The 22,164-nt window shown below is 44.8% G+C and overlaps 1 protein-coding gene across 1 annotated transcript in view; it reads left to right on the top strand.

The window, feature by feature from the left end:
• The first annotated feature begins 1,429 nt into the window (after positions 1–1,429).
• Positions 1,430–22,164, top strand: part of URM1 (ubiquitin related modifier 1) — a 32,222-nt gene continuing 11,487 nt past the window's right edge. The window contains exons 1-2 of the mRNA XM_028715257.2: positions 1,430–1,534; positions 6,963–7,033. Of these exons, the coding sequence (XP_028571090.1) occupies positions 1,500–1,534; positions 6,963–7,033 (106 nt within the window). The 5' untranslated portion in view covers positions 1,430–1,499. The remainder of the gene's footprint in view (positions 1,535–6,962; positions 7,034–22,164) is intronic.

Consider the following 22,164-nt stretch of genomic DNA (forward strand, 5'->3'; position numbering starts at 1 on the left):
TTACATTTTGGGAATGAATCATGTTCTTATGTAGCTGCCTTTTTTTTTTTTTAATTTCTGGATGTCCCCATTATCATATTATAAAGCAGTTGTGCTCCATGTTACAAATCAGGCCCTGCTAGTTTTTGTTTCTGTTTGTTTTCCAATGTATTTATCAATTTAGAAAATGGTGTGGCACAAGAAAATTGTAGCCCGAAAGTGTGGCCCATAGAAAAATGTCCCAGAACCACTGCTTTAATATGTAACAGGCAGCTGAGTAGGTGCAGGCTAGGGGGTTGAATTATGGTTCTGGAGGAGACTCTTGAGAGTCCCATGGACTGCAAGAAGATCAGACCTATCCATTCTGAAGGAAATCAGCCCTGAGTGCTCCCTGGAAGGACAGATCGTGAAGCTGAGGCTCCAATATTCGAATACTTTGAAGACTCCCTGGAAAAGACCCTGATGTTGGGAAAGATGGAGGGCACAAGGAGAAAGGGGCGACAGAGGATGAGATGGTTGGACAGTGTTCTCGACCTACCAGCATGAGTCTGACCAAACTGCGGGAGGCAGTGGAAGACAGGAGTGCCTGGCGTACTCTGGTCCAGGGGGTCACGAAGAGTCGGACACGACTAAACAATAACAAGGTGGTTGTGGGAAGAATGAGAACTACAGTGGTGCCTCGCAAGACGAAATTAATTCGTTCCACGAGTTTTGTCGTCTTGCAATTTTTTTCGTCTTGCGAAGCACAGTGTCGGGAAAGTTTTGGAAAAGCTTCAAAAACCTCAAAAAAGGCTACCACACCGCGTTCTATGAGTTGCTCCTCGAAGTCAAGTCGCAACTGTATTAACGGTGTTAAGAAAAAGGAAACAAACTTGCAAGACGTTTCCGTCTTGCAAAGCAAGCCCATAGGGAAAATCGTCTTGCGAAGCAGCTCAAAAAACCCTTTCGTCTAGCGAGTTTTCCGTCTTGCGAGGCATTCGTCTTGCGAGGTACCACTGTACCAGACTTTTAGAAGACATCTGAAAGCAGTCCTGTTTAGGGAAGCTTTTAATGTTTGATGCTTTACTGTATTTTAATATTTTGTTGGAAGCTGCCCAGAGTGGCTGGGGAATAAATAAATTATTATTATTATTATTATTATTATTATTATTATTATTATTATTATTATTTATTATTATTATTATTATTATGGTCCAAGATAACAACCTGTTTGCAGCCATGATTTCCAGGGTATAGAAACTGCGGGACCTAAAACTGATCAGCAAGTCTGATACTTCTCAGTTACGGCTGGCAACTTTTTCGGACACCCTGGCTACCAGCCAGAGCAGGCAACACTAATCTGGCCGGGACATCCTCGCGGTTCCAACCAGGGCAGAAGGCGGCTGCTCCGAGGCCTTTTCAAAACGGGCGGGCGGGGCCAAGCCTCTTCCGGCGCGCCGTTGCTCGGCAACCTCCGCCGCCCACGGAAGCAGACGCGGCTTCGCACTTCCGCTGCTGGCAACGCCGTTCCCTCACAAAAGATGGCGGCGCCCTTGTCTCTTCAGCTGGAGTTCGGGTAAGGGAGGCGCCATCGGGGCGGCGGAGGGTTTCCTCGCCGAGATCCCGCGTGGGGAGCTCAGCCGGTGAAGGGGGTGCTTGGTCTGGGGGTGGAGGGTCTGGGTTTGGGTTGAGAGTGTTCTTTTTGGGCTGGTGGAGGGAAACGGGGGTGCCATTGTTTCCCATTTGGTTTCTAAAGCTTCCTTTCTTCGCCCTCACAGGCTACTCTTCTCCCCATAGGAATCTTTCTTTCCCTACCTCGCCCCGCCCCCCACGCCCCGCACTCCCCAACAGCAGGGACTCAGGACAGTCGCTTGTCCCCGCCTCCCACAGCAATGCAGGAATCGCATCTAAACACAGGGATCACACAATGACTCCTCTCAACAAGGGGAGGTGACAAATCATGGCTTTTATCTTAGGAAAAAGGAAGCTAAGGGGGAACACAGGGGAGGTGCGCAAAGTTATGCACGGCGCGGAGAAAGTGGAGAGGCATACACTTTCCTCCCTCATAAATACATACAATATCTTCTCATTATTTGTTTAAAAGCACCATAGATTAAAAGAGGGTGGTTGTGTGTGTGTGTGTGTGTGTGTGTGTGTGTGTATACTTAATGATTCCCAGTGGTTTGTGGAGGGGGGGGAGTTCATACTGAGGCAAACTGGTGGTGATGGGGACTAAGAATGGGGTGCCGAGAGACTTAACAGGCAAGGTAGATTTCCTCCCATCAACTTAAAGTTACTTGTGGACCTTAAAAGGGTTGGGAGGCAGAGAACTGAAAATGAGACTGACTGTCATTGGTCCTTATGACTTTGCCAAGGTGGCAGATTCACAGGTTTCATGAGAGAAGGAAAGCTTGCATGAATATAGCCCTATCCAGTTTTGGCCCACAAATGAGGCTTCCTATTCTAGGAGTGAAGTGAAGTGGGTAAGAATTTGGTTATACCAGGGGTCTGCAACCTTTAAGACAAAAAGAGCCACTTGGACCGAAGAAGAAAAAACTGGGAGCCGCAAAACCATTGCGACATTTAAAACAGTGGGGAGTGTCAGGGTACACAATGCGCCTCCTCCCCTCACTAGTATCCGCCCCGGAGCCGCGGCAAAGGTGTAAAAGAGCCACATGCGGCTCCGGAGCCGCGGGTTGCTGACCCCTGGGTTATACTAAAGAAAGGTTTATAAATAATAAAATTTGTGTGAGATTAAAGGAACTTGATGAAGAGAAAGGAAACTACAGGGCATCATATACCAGTATTATGTCATTTAACTGTTCTCTGTACCTTCAAAGAGTTGGTCCTTAAACTCCCCCTCCCCACAAAGAATCCATTTTCTTTTAAAGTCAACACTGGTATGTGTGAAGTAACAATAAAAGATGAATTTGAGCATGTGCATAATGGCCATTTTCTCAATAGGCATAGGCAGGACCAGTCACTACATACGCGCCTTTAGTGTTTCAGGATAGAATACGGTTGGGGACCTTGCAGCCCAATGGTCTAAATAGGGCAGCCAAATGGCAAGGTCATATCAGCCAAGTCATTCTCACCTCTCACATACTTGATGTTAGGTGTGGGGCAGGTAAGGTAAACAGGAGGTTGCAGGCACCACCAATCAGTTGACTGCTGGGTCTTGAGAAGCCCTTTTCAGAGCGCTAGCTTGCAGTGGAAGGTATGAGTTCCAACACCTTTTGTTTTAGAAATGTAGAAATTTAGCACCAGAAGGAACATAGTCTGCCACTATCCTTTAAATCAGGTTGCTATAGCCCCCCCAGGTTTTTCTGGACTTCAGTCTCCCGTCAGCTGCTGCCAGCACAGACAGTGGCCTGGAATGATGAGAGGTGTAGGATAGCAAAATCTAGAGCAGTGTTTCCCAAACTTGGGTCTCCAGCTATTTTTGGACTACAACTCCCATCTTCCCTTGCCAGCAAGACCAGTGGTCAGAGATAATGAGAATTGTAGTCCCAAAGCAGCTGGAGACCCAAGTTTGGGAAATACTCATCAAGAGGGTCACATGTTAGCCTCTCCTGATTTTAATGGTTCATCAGGTTTGATCCGCATATGGGATGGCTGCATATTCCTGCATTGCAGGGGGTTGAACTAGATGATCCTCAGTGTCCCTTCCAATTCTATGTCTATGATTCTATTTGTTGAATAAAGAGCTAGACATTTTAAGGACCACAAAATAATTACATTGTAAACAACCCTGTGATCCTCAGACGAAGGGCGGCAAAGAAAATAAATGAATTAATGAATGCACAAAGTGGTATGAAACAATATTATGTCATTAGTGCCATGTAGGTGGCTCAGTCTTGAATGTATTTCCTTTCTCGGTAATGTTGAAAGGGAGATAAAAATCCAGCTAGGCATCAGACATCAAGGTGCTTGATGTTTAGTTTTCAAATGCTGCTTTCTGCATTGAATAGTCTGAAGTCATTCTGTAGTTAAGTGTTTATTATAAGGTCCATGAAAATAGGTCTCAGAGGAAAGTGATGAATGAGTCTGTCAAGCAGTCTTCCTCACCCTGGTGCTACAAATGTTGTAATCCAACTCCCAGTATTCCTGACCATTGGCCATGTTGGTCAGGGCTGATGAGTTGTAGTCCAAAGCATTTGGAGATCACAAGACTGAGGACATCTGCTGTAAAAGTTTACAAAAAGGCACTCTTGTTAAAGAGGGGGGTTTGAACATCACTTAGCCTGGCGTGCTCTGGTCCACGGGGTCATGAAGAGTCAGACACAACTAAACAACAACAATAGCAAAGCATACATGTGAAGTACAGGACTCCTTCCAGAATGGGAATAGAATGGATTGCAACTTTTGACTATATATGTAATCAAGAAAGGAAGGGAATCAAGCATGCAACATTGGAATCAAACAAAAGGGAAGCAACACAGCTATGAAAAAGAGAAATGCCAGTATCTCTAGTCCCTAAAAGTTTGTGCTACAGTGAATATGTTGAGCTTTTGAAATATCACAGGTATAGGTATAGAAAGGAAACAAATGATCCTTCTTTAAACAAACAAGCCCACCTGTGACTTTGCAAATGTTTCCCTCAGTATCTGATGATGTCCCCTCTCTCCTGCAGCTGGCTATAACTGTCTCTGTCTAGTGGTAGTGCATTAACTAGAATGGTGGGTCTTCATGGGGAAAATCCTGGGGAAATTGCATTCTCAGTGAGCTAGGATATGAATTCACACTTATCAGAACCAAACCTACTATGATAATGTAGATGAAGTGCCTTAGATAATGTAGTTAATTTCCAGAGGGGCTGCCGTGTTTTTCATAACAAAAAGAGCAAAAGGGTTTGTAGCACATTGAAGGCTGACAAATTTATTATGGCATAAATGTTTGTGGACTGCAATGGAGAAAGCTGTGGCCCTCCCAGTTGTTGCTGGACTCCCAGCTCCTATCAGCCACATCCAGCATGGTCAGGGGTTGGGGATGATGTGTCCAGCAGCATCTGGAGGACCTTAGGGTCCACATCCCTGATTTACATCCTAGAGGAGTACCCTATTAAACTTAAATTCAGCCTTCAACAACATATACTTTGGTTCAGAACTTCCATTGTGCTTCCTGGCGCCACTTACAGTCTGGAGAACATTGGGCCGGTGGAAGCTACTTCTGAAGAGATTTTAAGAGGTGCCCCATTTTACTATGTAAACGTGTGGAGAACATTTAGTTGAAATATGGTATATAAACATTCTAAATAAACTCCCCATCAGTTCTAGTAGATACCTTTCTCCAAACCTTGAAGAGTTTCTTCGACTTAAATAAATAATGTCCTTCCTCCATGCTCGCACCATCTAGTACATCATTTTGAGATAACTACTCCACCCATGCTAGCCACTGTAGAACTGATTTCCAGAAAAGCAGTGTTTATTTGGTCCCCCCCACACTTTTCTTGGAAGTGCCTAAAAGAGTGCTCTATGTGTTCACATTGCAGCTGAGTTCTCCCCCCAGCTAGTATGCTACAGAAGGACCTTATCTCCCATCCCAGTATCTGCGATTAACACAAAGTGTGAGCTTGTTTTCACAGCAAGCAGAAAGATGCCTCTTTCCTATCATTGGTAGGGATTGTTCTCACTCATGAATCTCCAGATTTGTCTAACATTAATAACTGCTACTTCAGTTTTCAGTTAACCGTTTTTCTTTTTTGTTGAGCCTAGATAGCACTAACAGAGCAATCCTTGGGGAGTGTGGCTTTGTATAAGTAATAGCATTGCAGTGAGCATTACAAAGGCACTGTTGTGCTGTTCCATAGTACAGCCAAAAATCTCCCTCCACGTAATTAGATTTAAAGGGACTGGGTCTAATGCTAATATTTCACCGTAAGTATTTTGATACCGTAATTCCTTTTCCATATCTCTCTGTTAACATGGCAATCATGAAGCATGTGGATGCCAAGAAGCCAATACCAATTAACTGCTGGAGTAGATTTTGATGATGGCTCATTCCCTCATGGCTCCATGGTTAGATGTTGCCTGCTCTCCATCAATCTCAGCTGTGTGTCTTAGGTAGTATTCATGTGCACCAGCCTTTCCCAACCTGGTGCCCTCCAGCTGTTGTTGGACTACGACTCATCATCAGTTCTAGCCAGCATGGCCAAGGTCAAGTATGATGAAAGTTATAGTTGAGCAACACCTGAAGGGTGCCAGGTTGGGGAAAACAGTTATATGTGCTTTTCTGGAACCCAGTGAGGTTTTTCCTTGAGTGGGTGTATATAGAATGGATGATGGTTCAGGCCTGTACTGAACAGATTCCTCAATTGAAACTTTATATGTTTCTTCTCATCCTTCAGAAATGCTTTATTTAAAGATGCTTTATTTACATTGTAGTTCTCTCTCCTGTGCCTCTTTCCCTAGTACAGCCTCTTCCCCTTATATGTGTATTTTTCTTTTAAAACTGATTTGGATTGGTTTTCAATGGGGCTATTACCTAATTAGATAAGTTGCAGAGCCAACTCTACTGGTAGGCAAAGTGAGGCAGCCAACTTGGATGGCAAATGGGGCAGTGGCTACGGAACAGAGGTGGCAGCCCCCTGCAGTTGATCTTTCTGAACCCCCTTAAGAAGACAGAGCTCAGTTTATCACACACCCTGCCATGTGCCCCCTAGGCTGCCCCTTCTTCCCTCTGTTAAGAAGGAAGGAGGACAGCCATTGAGTAATAAGATTCAGTTGCCAATTGAGTAGGCTTCTCTGTGTGAAAAGAGAGGGTGTAGGTTGTATCTTGTCTTTTTCCTCAGGCGTCAAATTGTCTTGGATCAACCCTGTATGCTAAGTCAATGAGTTAATTTATTGCATTTGCACATGAAGTAATGCACATGAAGTGAGGGGTATGTAGAGGGGAAATACCTTAGTTTGTTTTTAATTATGCATGCACTATAAAAGGCTGGTGCCTCTATGATTTTTGTCTTTCAGAATGTTGCTGATTATGTGTTTCTTGTCTTAAATTTTCAGAGGTGGAGCAGAGCTCTTGTTTGATGGGATAAGAAAACATCAGGTGACTCTGCCCAGCCAGAAAACACCTTGTGAGTATTTTGTCTGTTCTGTCTTCTTCTGGTCCAGACTTGGTTCTTATTGATGGACCAAGATGAAAATGAAAACCTGTTCTATTTGTGAAGCTTTTATGCTCAATGTCCAGTGGCACATGGGAAACTGCCTTATGGTAGATCAGACTATTTGTCCACTTCCTAGACGTGATGGCTCCTTGATTTTGGGCAGAGAAAGCCCTCTCCAGTTGCCTGCAACTCAGTTGCTGGCTGTTGCGTCAGAGCCTTACCTACCCATACTGCCAAATTTGACATTGCTGTGATGTCAGGGGGTGATGCATTTTGAAGCCCTGATTGCTGGAACTTCAAAGCACAGCATGGTTTGTTTGAAACAGTTCCATTCTGTTATTTGAATCTCCAAAAACCAGAGGTTCAAGTAGCAGCGCTGGGAGGGAAAAGGAATATCCATGCCTTGGAAACAGCTTTTCCCTCATGGAGCAAGAAGTGATGATGGATGATGGTAGTGTGTAAAGGAACAATCGGGAGCTCCCTTTAAGCCATTATTTGCCCCACATCAGACCTTTTTTATGTCGAGTGTAGGGTGGTGGGCATGGTTTACCCAAAACAGCCTCATGGCCCAAAAAGGGAGGTCTGGCAGGCCAAGTTCGGCCTGCAGGTTCCACACCCCTGCTTTAACTGGAGGAGCCAAGGACCTTCTTCAGGGAAATCAGGTGCTTAGCTGCTGCTTCATTGATCCAGGTGGCCTCTGGACATTCATACATGTTTCTGGGCAAGGATATAGTGAAGTGCTTTTGGTCTGCAAAATGAAGGCTACTGCAAAGAACAAAGGGTGACTTCTCACACCAACCCCTGGGATTAGACAGCTTCCTAGAGGTTAGCTCTATCACTGACTATTGCCATTTATAATAGGGCTTCCCAATACAGAGACAGTATTCCTCTGAAACACCAGCTGTTGGGGACAGAAGGCAGGAAGCGCCATGGGCACATCTTGCCCTGGTTGTGAGTCTCTCAGAGATATTTAGTTGGCTGCTCTTAGAAACAGGCAGTGTTTGTTCTGACTCACCCAGCTAGTTCTGCTGCTCATCTGTAGGGGGTTGGTGGTACCCTAAAATTCAGGTCCCAGAAAACAGTCTGAAGGCATGTGATGTACGCAACCTCTCTGCAACTAAGACTAATCTGAGTCTAATCTGCCCTTGGATGGGAGGAGGCTTAGGGATCCCCACCTTGTGTCCCACAATGGAAGAAATGCAGCAATAAATCATTGCATATGGGAGAAAATGAGAAATGAGATGCTGATGCTGCCCCCTATACCTTTGCAATAATGTGTAAACAATAGTGCATCAAGAAGAAACTTGACACAACCAGGGTATGCTAGGGTCATGTAACAGCCATGTAAGGTAGGTTAGGCGGAGAAGTGGTGGCTGGTCCAGGATCTCCTGTTTCTACTCCTGTGTAGTGGGATTCCTGACTCAAGGAACAAGTGAATGGCAGAAGCAATCCACCACTGTGCTTCCCATTTGCAGCTGAGGATGTTTTTTGCCTTTTCCAAGTTATGTGCTTTTGAATATGTGTGAGAATATCTGGTCACCTGCCACAGTCTTGGGAGTAAGCATTAGATTCAAACATCTAGGGTCATTCAGTGAAGCTGAGTGGTGAGAGCTTCAAGACAGACGAAGGGAAATACTGCTTTGCACATCCCATGGTTAAACTATGGAAACTGCTGCCACAGGTATGGGTTGCCAACTTGAACTGGCCTGGATTACTGCAAACTCCTTATGGTTGCTGCATATTGCCTCCAGGGTCAGAAATGGTGTATTTCTTAATATCAGTTCCTGGGGAGTAGCAGTGGAAAATGGCCATCACACTTGTGTCCTGCTTTGCCAATGGAAAACAAAACTGGACCGGGCATGATTTCGGACTGATCCAGTGAGGCTGTTCTTACATTCTTAATGCAAACTTAAAACTCGTATTAAATTATTTTAGTTTTAGAATTTAATCAAAATTTGATTGAAGCCTAAACTAAGGAGATGCGAGCCTTTGACCAAAGTAACTCCCAGTCCCTAAAGCTGGCTCTGACAGAGATTCAGCAGGCACCTTCTGCTCCATCTTTTAAACACCTTTCTGAAACTTTCCTTTGTGGACAATTAATACAACTTTCTGCAACAGATAACCCAATCTCTGATTTTAACTTTATATGGTTTTTTTATTGTATGGTTTTACATTCAGTTGTTGTGAACTGCTTTGATATTTTTTTTTAATGAATGGGGCACACAACTATTTGCTTTAAATAAATAAATAAGAATAAATCTTATGGCCATACTCAGCCGCCTCACACCAAGTCAGGCCGCTGGTCTATCTAGCTCAATCTTGCTGACTTCAGCTGCTGCCAGTTCTTGGACAGAAGCCTCGCCAAGTCCTGCTCCACATTGGGATTTCTTAATTAGGGGAGCCATCTGATTGAACAACTTAAGTAGACGTGGGGCACTACATATTTACCTGCCCCAAACCTGACATCCTGTATATTGGGCATATGGACATGGCTTGGGAAGATGGCCTTTCAGGCCAAATTGGGACCCCCAACTGGGGCCCATGAGCCAGAAGTGTCTTCTCACCTCACCTTGCTCCCGGCTGAACTGAGGTTTTCATTAGCTAAGACTGCAGTCCTATACACACTTACCCGGGAACTCTGTTTAAACATAGTGGGGCTTTCTTCTGAGTAAACCTGCACAGGATGTTTCCCAGTACCCACCCATCTGCCCTTTTTTATTGGGACAAAATCCATACAACTGTCCAGAGACAGAGAGCACAAGGCAAGTGAAGGATGCTGGTCTGCTTTTGTGTATTATTTTTGTAATCAATGTAGAATAATAGAATTGGAAGGGAGCTTGAGGATCATATAGTCCAACCCCTGCAATGAATCATGGGAATCTGTGAACTGAGACAGCTCTTTCCACTCTTACTTATTGACTTTTACGTATTTTGTTCTCTTGACAACCCCATTTTACTGTACCTCCTGTCCCATATAGTTGTTTTATTGCCATTGTATTGTTGATGGTTTCTCCATTTGTTTGAAACCCAACAAAAACATATTTAAAGGGGGATGCTGCTGCCTTAGCTCCTCTTCCTTGCTCCTGCATACCAGCTCAGGAAGGACAGGTGAATTGTCCTGGCTCAAGAGGGTGAGGCAGGCAGCAGTGCCCCCTTTGCAGGGGTGTCATGCTACCCTGCAGCGCCTACCTCTGATGCAGACAGTTGCAGACAATGGTGAATAAACTGGAAACCCTCAATCATGAAAGATAAGAATTCTATTTATTGGTGTCCTCCTGGATGTGAGTGCTGTGAACTCCACCAACACTCAGTAGTGAAGCGGGTCATTGTATGGCTGCAGCAACCAGAGATGTCGGAGCGACTGCCTCCTTCTCCTGTAGCCATACAGTGCAGCATTTGTCTGTCGTCAAAAGAAGCATCACTTTCTCCTCTGTGTGTCTGTGTCTAAACAACAATCCAGGAATAATTTTAACTCTTTCAATGGTGAGCTCTGATAGATGGCAGCTTCTAAGTCAGGCTTTGCTCTCCTTGTGACATCTATTTAGTCCCATGTGTGGGCTTGCTTAGCTGCTGCTGCTGCAACATTTAAGTAGCTTATAAATGGTGATACCTGCAGGGTAACTTCAATGTCATGTCAACAGCTTTCCTCTACCCAGAGGGTTTATAGGGCCCCAAAAGGAGCAGATGTCAAAACAGTGGGAGAGCAAAGAGGTCTCATGTCAGTGCAGGTAAATATGTTTGGGAAAATGACATTCTATCCAACTATATTCCTGGTTTGGAGGACCTGAAAGAGGCACTCCAGATCCCATCACAATCTTTCTCACTAAAATAATTAACATAGAAGAAAACTTGGATATTTGCCCTCCCTTGACAAATTCTCAAAGGGCTAAAAGGATGATAAGGCATAGCTATCTTAACGATTTGCCAAGATGAGTCACGGACGAAATAAGGTCTTGCCAAGTTCTTCAAAAGAACCAGATAATGCTGAGATTCACCGCAGGTGGATGAATCTTATCCCAGCTTTTGAACTGCCATTATTAAAAAGTAGATCTGGAAAATTTCCATTTCTTGCCCAACACAAGAAATACCAAACGTTTACTTATGACTTTTAGTAAACCGGCCTTCCCGTCTTGACTTAGGGAGATGAAAAAGATCCTATGGTGGTCTCATTTTCTTCACCCGATAAGGGTTTTCAAAGATGAAACAGTGAGAAAGTTGGTCCCTGGCAGAAATCAAAGCAAATGCCGATAAGGGAGACTAAATTAAACAATAGAAACATTACGAGTCCGAAGGAGGAAGAGAAATCCATGAGTTCAGAAATACAAGAACTGAAGAGGAGATTATTAAGTATAAAGTCTGAGATTTCAATTCAAAATATAAGGACACTAGAGTCTGGAACACAATATTTAAATATTCCCAACAGCTCTCCATCCCGAAGAAGGACATCGGTGCAACTCTCTGATCTCTTCCTAAGCGATAGCGATGAAGAGTAGGAGTCTGGCGACCCTGACATTCCTATGTTAATAACTCCCAAAGAACCTCAGGGCGCTGATAGATTCTTGAAACTAAGCACCCAGGTTATATCCGGACCTTTGCTTAACACTCCCAAAATCTACAAGGACGACCGTTCTTCCCTATTGCATTACTGGCAAGATAGGACGGTTGGAGTTCCTGAGCATGAAGCTGGCTCTTTGCTGGCTAGTGATCCCCATTTTATTTTATTTTTTTTAAAAGATATTTATTAAGATTTTACAGAATGAAAAAATAAATAAATAAAAATACAAAATAAAAATAGTTAAAAAAAACAATTCCATCTTTCCATCACTTATTTTTCATTTGCTTGTTTCCCGGACCTCCTCACACCTCCCTTTTTGTATTCCAATTCAGTTTATTAGTTCAGCAAATCCTTTCCCTCTTTGTTTATCCTGGTCTTTAATCTTAAAATATTATAACATTAAATTTTTACCTGTTATTACTCCATTTTTTCATATTCCTTATAGTGTTATAGCTAAAAACCACTTAACTTTTTATCCAACATCATTCTAACATTCATTAATTTTACAATACTTCTGTAGATAGTCTTTAATTTCTTCCAAGCTTCTTCCACCGACTCTTCTCCCTGGTCTCGGATTCTGCCGGTCATTTCTGCCAGTTCCATATAGTCTATCACCTTCATCTGCCATTCTTCCAGGGTGGGTAGTGATCCCCATTTTACAGCATATGCCTCTTTAATACTCCCAAAGGCACAGAAAGCGTTAATAGCTCCTCGTCCATCCCATGAGGGAGGGAGGGATTGACAGCTAGCGGGCCTACAAATAACAACACTTTGAAGGTCCCAAGCCGCAAGGTGGTTAGATTGGTCTCAACTAGGGCCAGGGCCTTTTCAGCACTGGCCCCGACTTGGTGGAACGCTCTGTCCCAAGAGACCAGGGCCCTGCGGGACTTGACATCTTTCCGCAGGGCCTGCAAGACAGGGCTGTTCCACCTGGCCTTTGGTTTGGACTCAGTCTGATCCTTATGTTTCACTCCCCTTAGGGTTTCGATTTATGGGGTACTATTAAAATGAGGTTGCATTTTAAATTGTATTTAACCTGTATTTTAATAAACTGGTTTTTGTTTGTTTGTTTGTTTGTTTCCCCCCATTATGTTTTATTGTAATTTTATTGGTGTTAGCTGCCCTGAGCCAGGGAGGGCAGGGTATAAATAAAAACAAATTATTATTATTATTATTATTATTTGTTGTTGTTGTAATAATTTCACAAGCTTCCTTTGCATTTGTGAGCTCAAAGCAAAAGCACCTATTTCAACATATGTGGGGCTCCCTTTGTGTCTCAAAGGCTGCCTGCCTCCTTGCCTATTCAGGGAGACATAGATTTGGGTATGCCCACCTGCTGAGGTTTGGTAGGTGATCAGAGCTGGCCTTACCATGAGACAGAGTGAGACAGCTGCCTCAGGTGGCAAATATCGAAGGGCAGCAAGTGGAGAGAGCTGTGTGTGCGCGCTATGAAACCTACCTGCATCCACTAAATAAGCCACTGCCCTCAGGGTACAGTGAAGTATGTTGAAATAAGATCCAGCAGTCTGCCGAGCTTTCGTGCATGGCATGGGACTGGGAGGAGGCAACTGCTTGCCATTTGCTTCAGGCAACAAAATGTCTTGGGCTTTCCCTGCAGGTGATAACCATTGATTGTGCCTTCTCAGTAGCAGCTCCCTAGCACTGGACTTGGTACTCCATAGAAATTGTTTTATTCACACATGCCTTTGGAGAACAGCAGGTGGTGTAGTTTTACTCTGCTGGATGATTCAATTGCTTTGTTGCTCTTCTGTTCATTATTTAGAATTATTATTTTCTTTCAGTTATTGGTATGTTTGATAGGAGCATATAGGAAGCTCTTTTATTCCACATCGGGCAGTTGGTCTATACTTCATGGGGCTAATGGGAACTGGAGTGCAGGCTTTTCCACTGGACTGTGGACCTTCTGTGCTGTTGTTTTAACAAGCTGCCTCAAAAGCCATGGGGGGAAAGTATGTGGTGTTGGTTTTTTAACATTTCCCCCTCCTGCATAGTTCCCTTCTGAATCTTAGAATTCCCCCGGATTTTCTTGTAGCAACAAATTCAGGTTTTAATGCTGAACTGCAACTGTCAGTGTGCAACTGTTTGAAGACAGAGAGATCATTCCAAACATAAATTTGGAATGTAGGACAACTTTGCCCTGGTGTCCAAAATAGGCTCACCTTTTCCTCTCCTCCTCTTCTTCCTCCATCATGCCTGACAAGGATTGAGAAGGCTTTTCTTAGGTTCTTAAGGGCTTTCTTAATGGCCTTCTTAATGATAGCGCCCTTCACTTCACCAGGGGACAGCAGGTTAGTTTAGGACTACATGGCAGGTTGTGTGGCATGTATAGATCCATCCACCAAGAGAGGAGCAGCTGTTGAGTGCGAGGTTAAAAGAGGGTGGTGGCCAAGAATGGGACATTATGCCAATGACCTTGCAGGGTTGATCTTACAGAAACCTCACATCCATAAGTGGAATGGCCTTCTCTAGGCCACACAAGGAATTTCCCCATTACCAGAGGGTGCCCCGCCCCACATGCACGCTTCGATTATTTGGTAATAATCAAACTGACTCTCTTTCTCAGCCTTTTCCTGCAAGCCCTTTTGGAGAACAGTAGTTGAACTATGACTCAGGGGCTCTTACAAGGCGTGTCAGCTATTCAAATCAAGCTTCTCTCTCTCTTCTGCACAAGAAAGAAAATGGCCTAAGACAGATTGTCTTGGCTGTCCCCTGCTCCCAGCCACATACTTGATGAGAGGGTGGGAGGCAAAGGGTGAGGCCCTCAGGAGCCGATCCCTAGGAGGGCTTTGGCCAAGCTGTGGGAAGGGGAAGAAGAGGGTCAGGGAGGGGACACCCAGGGCCAGCTCTAAGCTTCTTCTGGGGGCTACTGTGCAAGGTGCCTTCAGTGGGCCCACCCGCCTTCATCCAGCCTGCTCCCTCGCTGTCACTATTGCCAGCTGCTGCTGCTCCTTTGCCACACAATTGCTGCCACTGCTGAGCAAGCGGGTGGGCAGACAGCTCTTCTTCCTTCTCCTCACCTCTGGCACTTGTTTGCCAGCTTTCCCCATCTGGACCAGAGCAAGGGGCAGGTGTGCAAGCGGAATGCAGTAGCAAGTAGGAGGGGCTGGTCCTGCTGGTGTGGTCCAATCATGCCATCCCTTGGAAGGGAGCTGTGTGGAATGAAGGCATCCTGGAAGAAGAAGCCACTGCCTTGAGCTCCTTTAGACTTCAGTACAGTAATCGATCAGGGCTACCTCTCTATCCCCACCGTCCAGGTATGACACCTAAAGGTGGTAGGAGGGTGAACTGGTGGTGGTGTGAGTGGAATGGGTGGAGGAGGGGATGGTGGTGTGTCTGTGTATTTGTGTGCAAGTTTGTAGGAGGTCCACAAGCCCTTTAAGTTGCTCGGGTTTAGTTCACACGGTTCGTGGTGCCAGCTGTTCCTCGCCCCCCTTCCCCTGCCCTCCCTCCCAGGGACTGTTTGCTGAGCTGGGGGCTCCTGTGCAAAATTGCTTTTCAAAAGAGCCACTTTCTGCTTAATTAAACAATGAGCCGCCCCTCCCCTGCACATCTGTAAAGCCCCTTCTGCAGTCTCTTTATCCCACAAACTGCTCCATTCTCAATCCCTTTCACTTGTAAATCTCCCTTGCTCCCCCCCCCCATCCCTCTCACTGGCTTTCCGCACCCCACCCTGACTTTCCCCTTTCAAGTGAAGCTGAGAAGTCTGATTTGGTGGGTCTTGTGGGGTGGGGAGGACCATCAGAGATGGCCACCACTTCCATGCACAGGCCCAGTGGGTCAGCTAATCAAGCTGCTTGCCCTTGAGAAGAACGTCCTAAAGGGATTATTGGAAGATGCCTCTCCCCTGCCCACCTGCCAGAGCCTGTTGGGACTTTAAATTCAACTTGACTGTATGCCTCTTTCCCACCAACAAAGTTAGTTCAACAATGTGGCAGTAAGCAAACAAACAAAAAATTCAATTAAAGCAATGAACGCACTTCACTGCGAAGACCTAAGAATTCATAAATAAAAATTCTCTTAAATGGGGGATAAACTATGCAGCTAGTTTAGGTTTATCACCCAAAATGTTAGTTAATAAACTGAAATATTTTGATTATAGTTGTAAAAAGGTGGCCCCAGCTGGGCAGCAATTTTTAATTTTCATTTCAATTGAGTACTCACAAATCTATCCACAGAAGGTGCCATCTGCAGAGAAACACAAGGCATCCTCTTAAGAACCAAAGTTATTGAAACCCAAGATCACTTTTTAAAATTCATCCAGCCCACCAAGCCATGAAAAGTGGTGCACCAGCCTGATTGAGAAGTGGTCTTCAGAGATGCTCTCTCCAAAGCCAAAAGAAGGACCATTTGTTTCCATGCCCTGCAGGCCCATAGCTCTTGGAGGGGCGTCTGACCCAGGGACTGAAAAAGCCAACCCTGGTGCAGTGGTTAGAGCAGCCCTCCTCATCCTGGTGCTCTCCAGATGTTTTGGATTGTAATACTCAACGTCCTAGACTTTTAGACATCTGGAGGACATCTAGTGTTTAGGGAAAGCTGGGTAGGAATGTTTGTTTATTTATATTTATTTTAGTAGGGTTTATATACTGCTTTCATCCAAAGCAGTGTGTATATCATGTTGGAATAAGACCAGGGAGAGCCGGGTTCAAAACCCCACTCAGCCATGAAGCTTACTGGGTGACTATGGGCCAGTCATTGTCTCTTAACCATGCCTACCTCCCTGTTGTCATTTAAAGCTGAACCTTATGGTCCATGTGGGGGAAAAGCCCTGCATCGTGTTTCTTCTGCTGGTCATGTGCACAAAGCAATGCAGGCCACTGAGCTCCCTTCCTACCCCCCAGGAGTTCTGTCTGCTCCCAACTCCCAAGAGCCAATTATTCCTCCTCTCAAACAGGCTTTTCCTATGTATGCATATACTTCCCAATGTATCTTCTTAGCCTTAAAGACTAGGAACTTTGGGGCCAGGAACAAAAGCTGAATAATCTTTCCGGATAGTAAATCTGTACATTGTATGAATTAGAAATCCACACACTTTTTAATGTGTTACAATTTGTTGTTGTTATTGTAGCAGCATCTTACAGACTACAAGGGGGCAGGTCCCTGCTTCAGGCGGTTTGCATCTTGAAATAGTGACCTTGGGTTTTTGAAAAGACTTTTGCCCTGTGTCAGATGTTGTGATTTCCCCCCATTCTTGAAACAGCCCTTTGAAGGAGTCGGTCCCTCTTCCCATTTTACAGAACGGGGAATTAAAACTGGGAGAGAAGCCTTGACCAAGGTGGGTTTATAATTTGGGTTCGGATCAAACAGGCCACCCAATGAATCGCACCACTGAATGTAATATGTGCAGCTGGCAGTGTGAGAAACGCAGATAGATAAGCTAATTGCCAAATGGCACCTTAAACCTTGGTTATGGTCGCCACCACAGAATGTCTAGGCGCCATACTTTTTTAAATAGAATTTATTGTTGTTGTTATTGTTAATTCATTTCATTTCTATGCTGCTTTATCTTGGAAAATAATCTCAAAGTGGTTTAAAGGTAAAGGGACCCCTGACCATTAGGTCCAGTCATGTCCGACTCTGGGGTTGCGGCGCTCATCTCGCTTTATTGGCCGAGGGAGCCGGCGTACAGCTTCTGGGTCATGTGGCCAGCATGACTAAGCTGCTTCTGGCAAACCAGAGCAGCGCACGGAAATGCCGTTTACCTTCCCGCCAGAGCGGTACCTATTTATCTACTTGCACTTTGACGTGCTTTCAAACTGCTAGGTTGGCAGGAGCAGGAACCGAGCAACGGGAGCTCACCCTGTTGCGGGGATTCGAACCGCCGACCTTCTGATCGGCAAGTCCTAGGCTCTGTGGTTTAGACCACAGCGCCACCCGTGTCCCTCAAAGTGGTTTGCAACACATTTAAAATTTCAACAAAACAATCCAGAATAAAACAAATTCAAGCTTCAAGGAAAATGTTTCAGATCCTTCTCTAAGGGACATTCTGCTTTCCCCATATTTATTTAGCTACTTAATTTATATAGCAGAAGTATTCTGGGAAGCCCATGTGGTGTGACTTAGGTGATCAGGGTTCGGATCCCCACTTAGTCATCAGGCACGCTGGGTGACCTTGGAGTGGATCACAGCCTCTTCACCTACCTCGGAGGGTCATTGTAGGGATTAACTGAGGAGGGGGGGACTCATGGACTCCTTGGAGAAAAAGGTGGGAAACAAAGGCAGTAAATAAGTTCTTCTGCTTACCTGCTTAAGAAAGCTGGAGGGTCCAGCCCATTCACCAGAAGTGAATGATGATGGTCACCCCAAATGCAGAAGGTTCAGCTTAACATATTTTGAAGTAATATCATCTAAAGCAGTGGTTTTCAAAGGGTGTGGCAGGAGAGGGTGGCAAGTTGTCCTGACCCACTGACTCAAAGGTGGGCTCATGGCAGTGGCGTAGCGTGGGGGGTGCAGGGGGGGCCGGCTGCACCGGGCGCAACATCTGGGGTTAGGGCAAATCCACAGGTTAGGGGGCGCAAATCCACGGGTTAGGGGGCGCAAATTACTTGCCTTGCCCCGGGTGCTGACAACCCACGCTACGCCACTGGCTCATGGGAGTGGTTTGGTGCAGGTATATGAAAGAAGGATTCAAAAGGATTGCTACAGTGATCAGTTCTAGTGCTTTATTAATAGAAAGACTTACCAGTAAATCAGCCTGCCAGGCCTTGCTGCTACTATAGATGTAGGATGGACACAGCAGCAGTGAGAGGTTGCCATGGCTTGTCCACATCTAAGTAAGCGTTCATAAAGCCTCAGTGTATAAAGCAGCGCATATCAGTTTGCCCAGAACCTCCCATCATGCCTGGCTGGTGGGACCATAGGTAGATTCTCCCCTTCCTGGGATGCCCAGAGCCCAGCATCCCAATGTCCACAGAATAAGCACAACATCAAGCGAGCAAATTAGCATATATCAAAGCAAGGAAATATATACATATGTGAGCTTATTCTCACAACAACTACAAATTATTTCTGCGGTTATCTTGACTATCAAGACAGCGTTTGCAGGCCTTTGGGAACATTTCACTTAGGTTCAACACACAAGTGTAGCAGGAAGATTAAAGGACCATCATAGAAACATTTAAGCATTTCAGTATAGTATAGTACAGTGATACTTTTCCCCCCTGTGGGGACGCAGGGGGACTCATACCCCTAAACATTTTGTGAATTGAACGGGAGAAGAAATTCACTGTATTTATTTCCCCCGATTTGAACTGTATATATTTCCCCCCGGTGGTGATTTTCTTGAGTCAAAATGAGAGTACCCCTAAACATTTTTTAAGAAAAAAAGCACCGAGTTATACCATAAAATTATATATCAATGGAAAGATAATTTAATGAAGAATGTAATGCAATAACTTTTATGAAGGATTAATCATTGCAACAGCAGTCATAAAGAAGAAACGTGAAACACACCGAAAAAATGAGATATACAGGTTAAATTGCCATGTTGGCACTTTGCGATAAATAAGTGGGTTTTGGGTTGCAGTTTGGGCCCTCGGTCTCTAAAAGGTTCTCCATCACTAGTATAGTATAGTATAGTATAGTATAGTATAGTATAGTATAGTATAGTATCAAGATCAGAAAAGAGAAAGGCTTCTTTGTGTTTGTGAGGAGATGAGAGTGTGTTTAACTCAAATTAGACATAATATAAATGAGATTGCCTGGCCAAAGCCTCTCAATGAGTTTGTAGACATACTTAAGGTACATATTTAAGAGGCTTGTTTACTTAATTTTGGGAATTATTCATGTTCTTATCTAGCTGCATTGTTTTATACTTTCTGGATATAGTATGATCTATGATCATATAAAGTAGTTGTGTTCTGTGTTATAAATCAAGCACTACTAGGAGTTATTTCTTTTTGTTTCCCAATGAATTTCTTATCAAAAAATTTGGTGTGACATGAGTAAATTTTTATTCTGAAAGTGTGGCCCAGAGTAAACAGCTTGAGAACCACTGATCTAAAGAGTTCTATTTAAGTCCAGAGTCTAAAATTACTTAAGTCCACCCCTGGCCTGGCCTGCAATAAGGTGGCTTCTGATAGCATATCCACCCCCCACCCAGAAAGCCCCAGCTCTGTTCTGCTTTGCTTATGGAACTCAACCATCTGGGTATTTTTTCGGGGAGGAGGGAATCAAAATGTGAAGACGCACTGGATTATTTTGTGAGTAATCTGGTTTGGTAATGCTCCTGTCTTAATGGTGCCCTTAATTCAGCCTCTTGGGCAAAGGGCCCATCTCTTGCAGAGCAATGCATTGGTGTGGGGGTGGGGAGGTGCTTGGCTTCCTGTCCTCCCTGCCCCCTCCCTCAGTATTGAAAGAATAAGTCATCTGTCAGTCGCTGGAGGTTGTAAGTGCTCTTCCCATCCATGCAACCCGGAATAAAGGAAGAGGCTCGACAGAGGCAAGTGGTGGGGGTGAGGGTGGGAGAGCTTTGTCATGACTACGGTGGCTGAGAATGTAGGCAAGGTGACGCTTGGCCGGAGTTAGTGACCTCAGCAAATTGGAGCTTGGCCGTGGTCAGTATGATAAATGATCTCATTCTTACGAGGGGAGTGGGGAGCGGAGAGGGAGGAAAGGAAGAAGATAGGAGGGTGATGTCAGGGTGAAAGTGGTACTCCATGGGGAGGGGGTCAGAGGAGGCAGTTGAAGGATAGGTGCAGCACCTGCTCAGCCACCTCCTTAGTGACCAGCTTGACCATCATGATGGTGCCTCTTTCATAGCATCATAGAGTTGGAAGGAGGCCACAAGGGTCATCTGGTCCAGCCCCCTGTAATGGAAGAATCTTTTGCCCAACGTAGTAATTATTATTATTATTATTTATTTATACCCCGCCCATCTGGCTGGGTTTCCCTAGCCACTCTGGGCGGCTTCCAACAAAACACTAAAATACAATAAGCTATTAAACCTATTAAACCTATTAAAAAGCTTCCCTAAATAGGGCTGCCTTCAGGTGTCTTCTAAAAGTTTGGTAGTTATTTTTCTCTTTGACATCTGGTGGGAGGGCATTCCACAGGGTGGGCGCAACTACCGAGAAGGCCCTCTGTCTGGTTCCCTGTAACTTGGCTTCTCGCAGTGAGGGAACCGCCAGAAGGCCCTCAGAGCTGGACCTCATGGGACTGAGATTGAGTCTCGTGCTCTTCTGACTGAGCTACCAAGACAGCAGTACTTCCATTTTGTCTTGACTTCTGTGGCTTTTGTCTGAATTGTCTCACCCTTCTTCTCCTACACACTTCTTCCACCCACTTTGAAGCCTTCGGCAGGTATCCGATCAGGTCCACTGGCTTTGTTGTTTTTCATTTGTTTAATAGCTGTACACAACTCTCCCAGATTTGGAGATACTGCAAGCTCATCTCTAATTTGTTTTTGTGGAATTTTTGAGAGGACCTTGGCAGCTACGGGGGAGTTGCGGTTAAGGAGATGCTCGTAATGTGGTACCGTCTGTTGAGTGTAGGGGGCATATGCCATGATTTTTTGGCCCAAAGAGGGTCTTTGTGGCTTTAAAGAAACTGTGCATCATGAGTGTCAGCTAAGTACTGGATCCCTTGAGCTTTTTTTATCCACCAGGTGTTCTTTAGTTCTCTGGTTCTTCTTCGAACCTCAGCCTTAGCATTGGCATAGATTTTTTTCTTAGTGGCGTAGTTTATATCTTTTTGCCAGATCTGAAAGGCCTTCCTTTTCTTGTCAGTTATTGGTTCAGTCTCTCTGTCATTCTCATCAAACCTGTCCTGGTGTTTCTTGGTTTGGTATCCAATAGTTTGTTCACAGGCTGCAGTAATGGATGAAAATGTGTGTGTGTGTGTGTGTGTGTGTGTGTGTGTGTGTGCGCGCTTTAACTCTATCAATGTTTAATTATTTTTAATGGTTTTTTTCTGTGTTTTTAGCTGTTCTTAGTTTTATCTGTAAACCTCCTTGACTCCCTGTCAGGGAAAAGGGTGGAGTATTAATATTAATAATAATATTTATACTCCGCCCATCCAACTGTGCACATCATTGCGGGAGACTTCAACCATGTTGAACTTAAAACAGTGCTCCCAACGCTCTATCAGCATGTGAAATGTCCCACAAGAGGGGACAAGACACTGGATAAAGTTTATTCGAATGTAAATCACGGCTATAGGGCTTTACAGCTGCCACACTTGGGCCAGTCCGACCATATGTCTCTGTTCCTGGTACCAGCATATATCCCACTCAGGAAACGGGCTCCCACAATATTAAAATCTGTTAAAATCTGGCCTGAAGGTGCTATTCACCAGCTGCAGGACTGTTTTGAGAGAACTAATTGGGATATTTTCGATCGTTCAGACCTGGAGGAGCACACGGCGGCAGTTCTGTGCTATATCAATCACTGCACAGACACTGTCACAGTAAATAAATCCATCCGGTTTTACCCCAATCAGAAACCCTGGATGAATAGAGAGGTCCAGTGCCTGTTGCGGGAAAGGAACAGGGCTTTCAGGTCAGGCGAGGTGCAGCTTTACAGTGTGGCAA

The sequence above is a fragment of the Podarcis muralis genome, chromosome Z (genome assembly GCF_964188315.1).
Source record: "Podarcis muralis chromosome Z, rPodMur119.hap1.1, whole genome shotgun sequence".
Taxonomy (NCBI): domain Eukaryota; kingdom Metazoa; phylum Chordata; class Lepidosauria; order Squamata; family Lacertidae; genus Podarcis; species Podarcis muralis.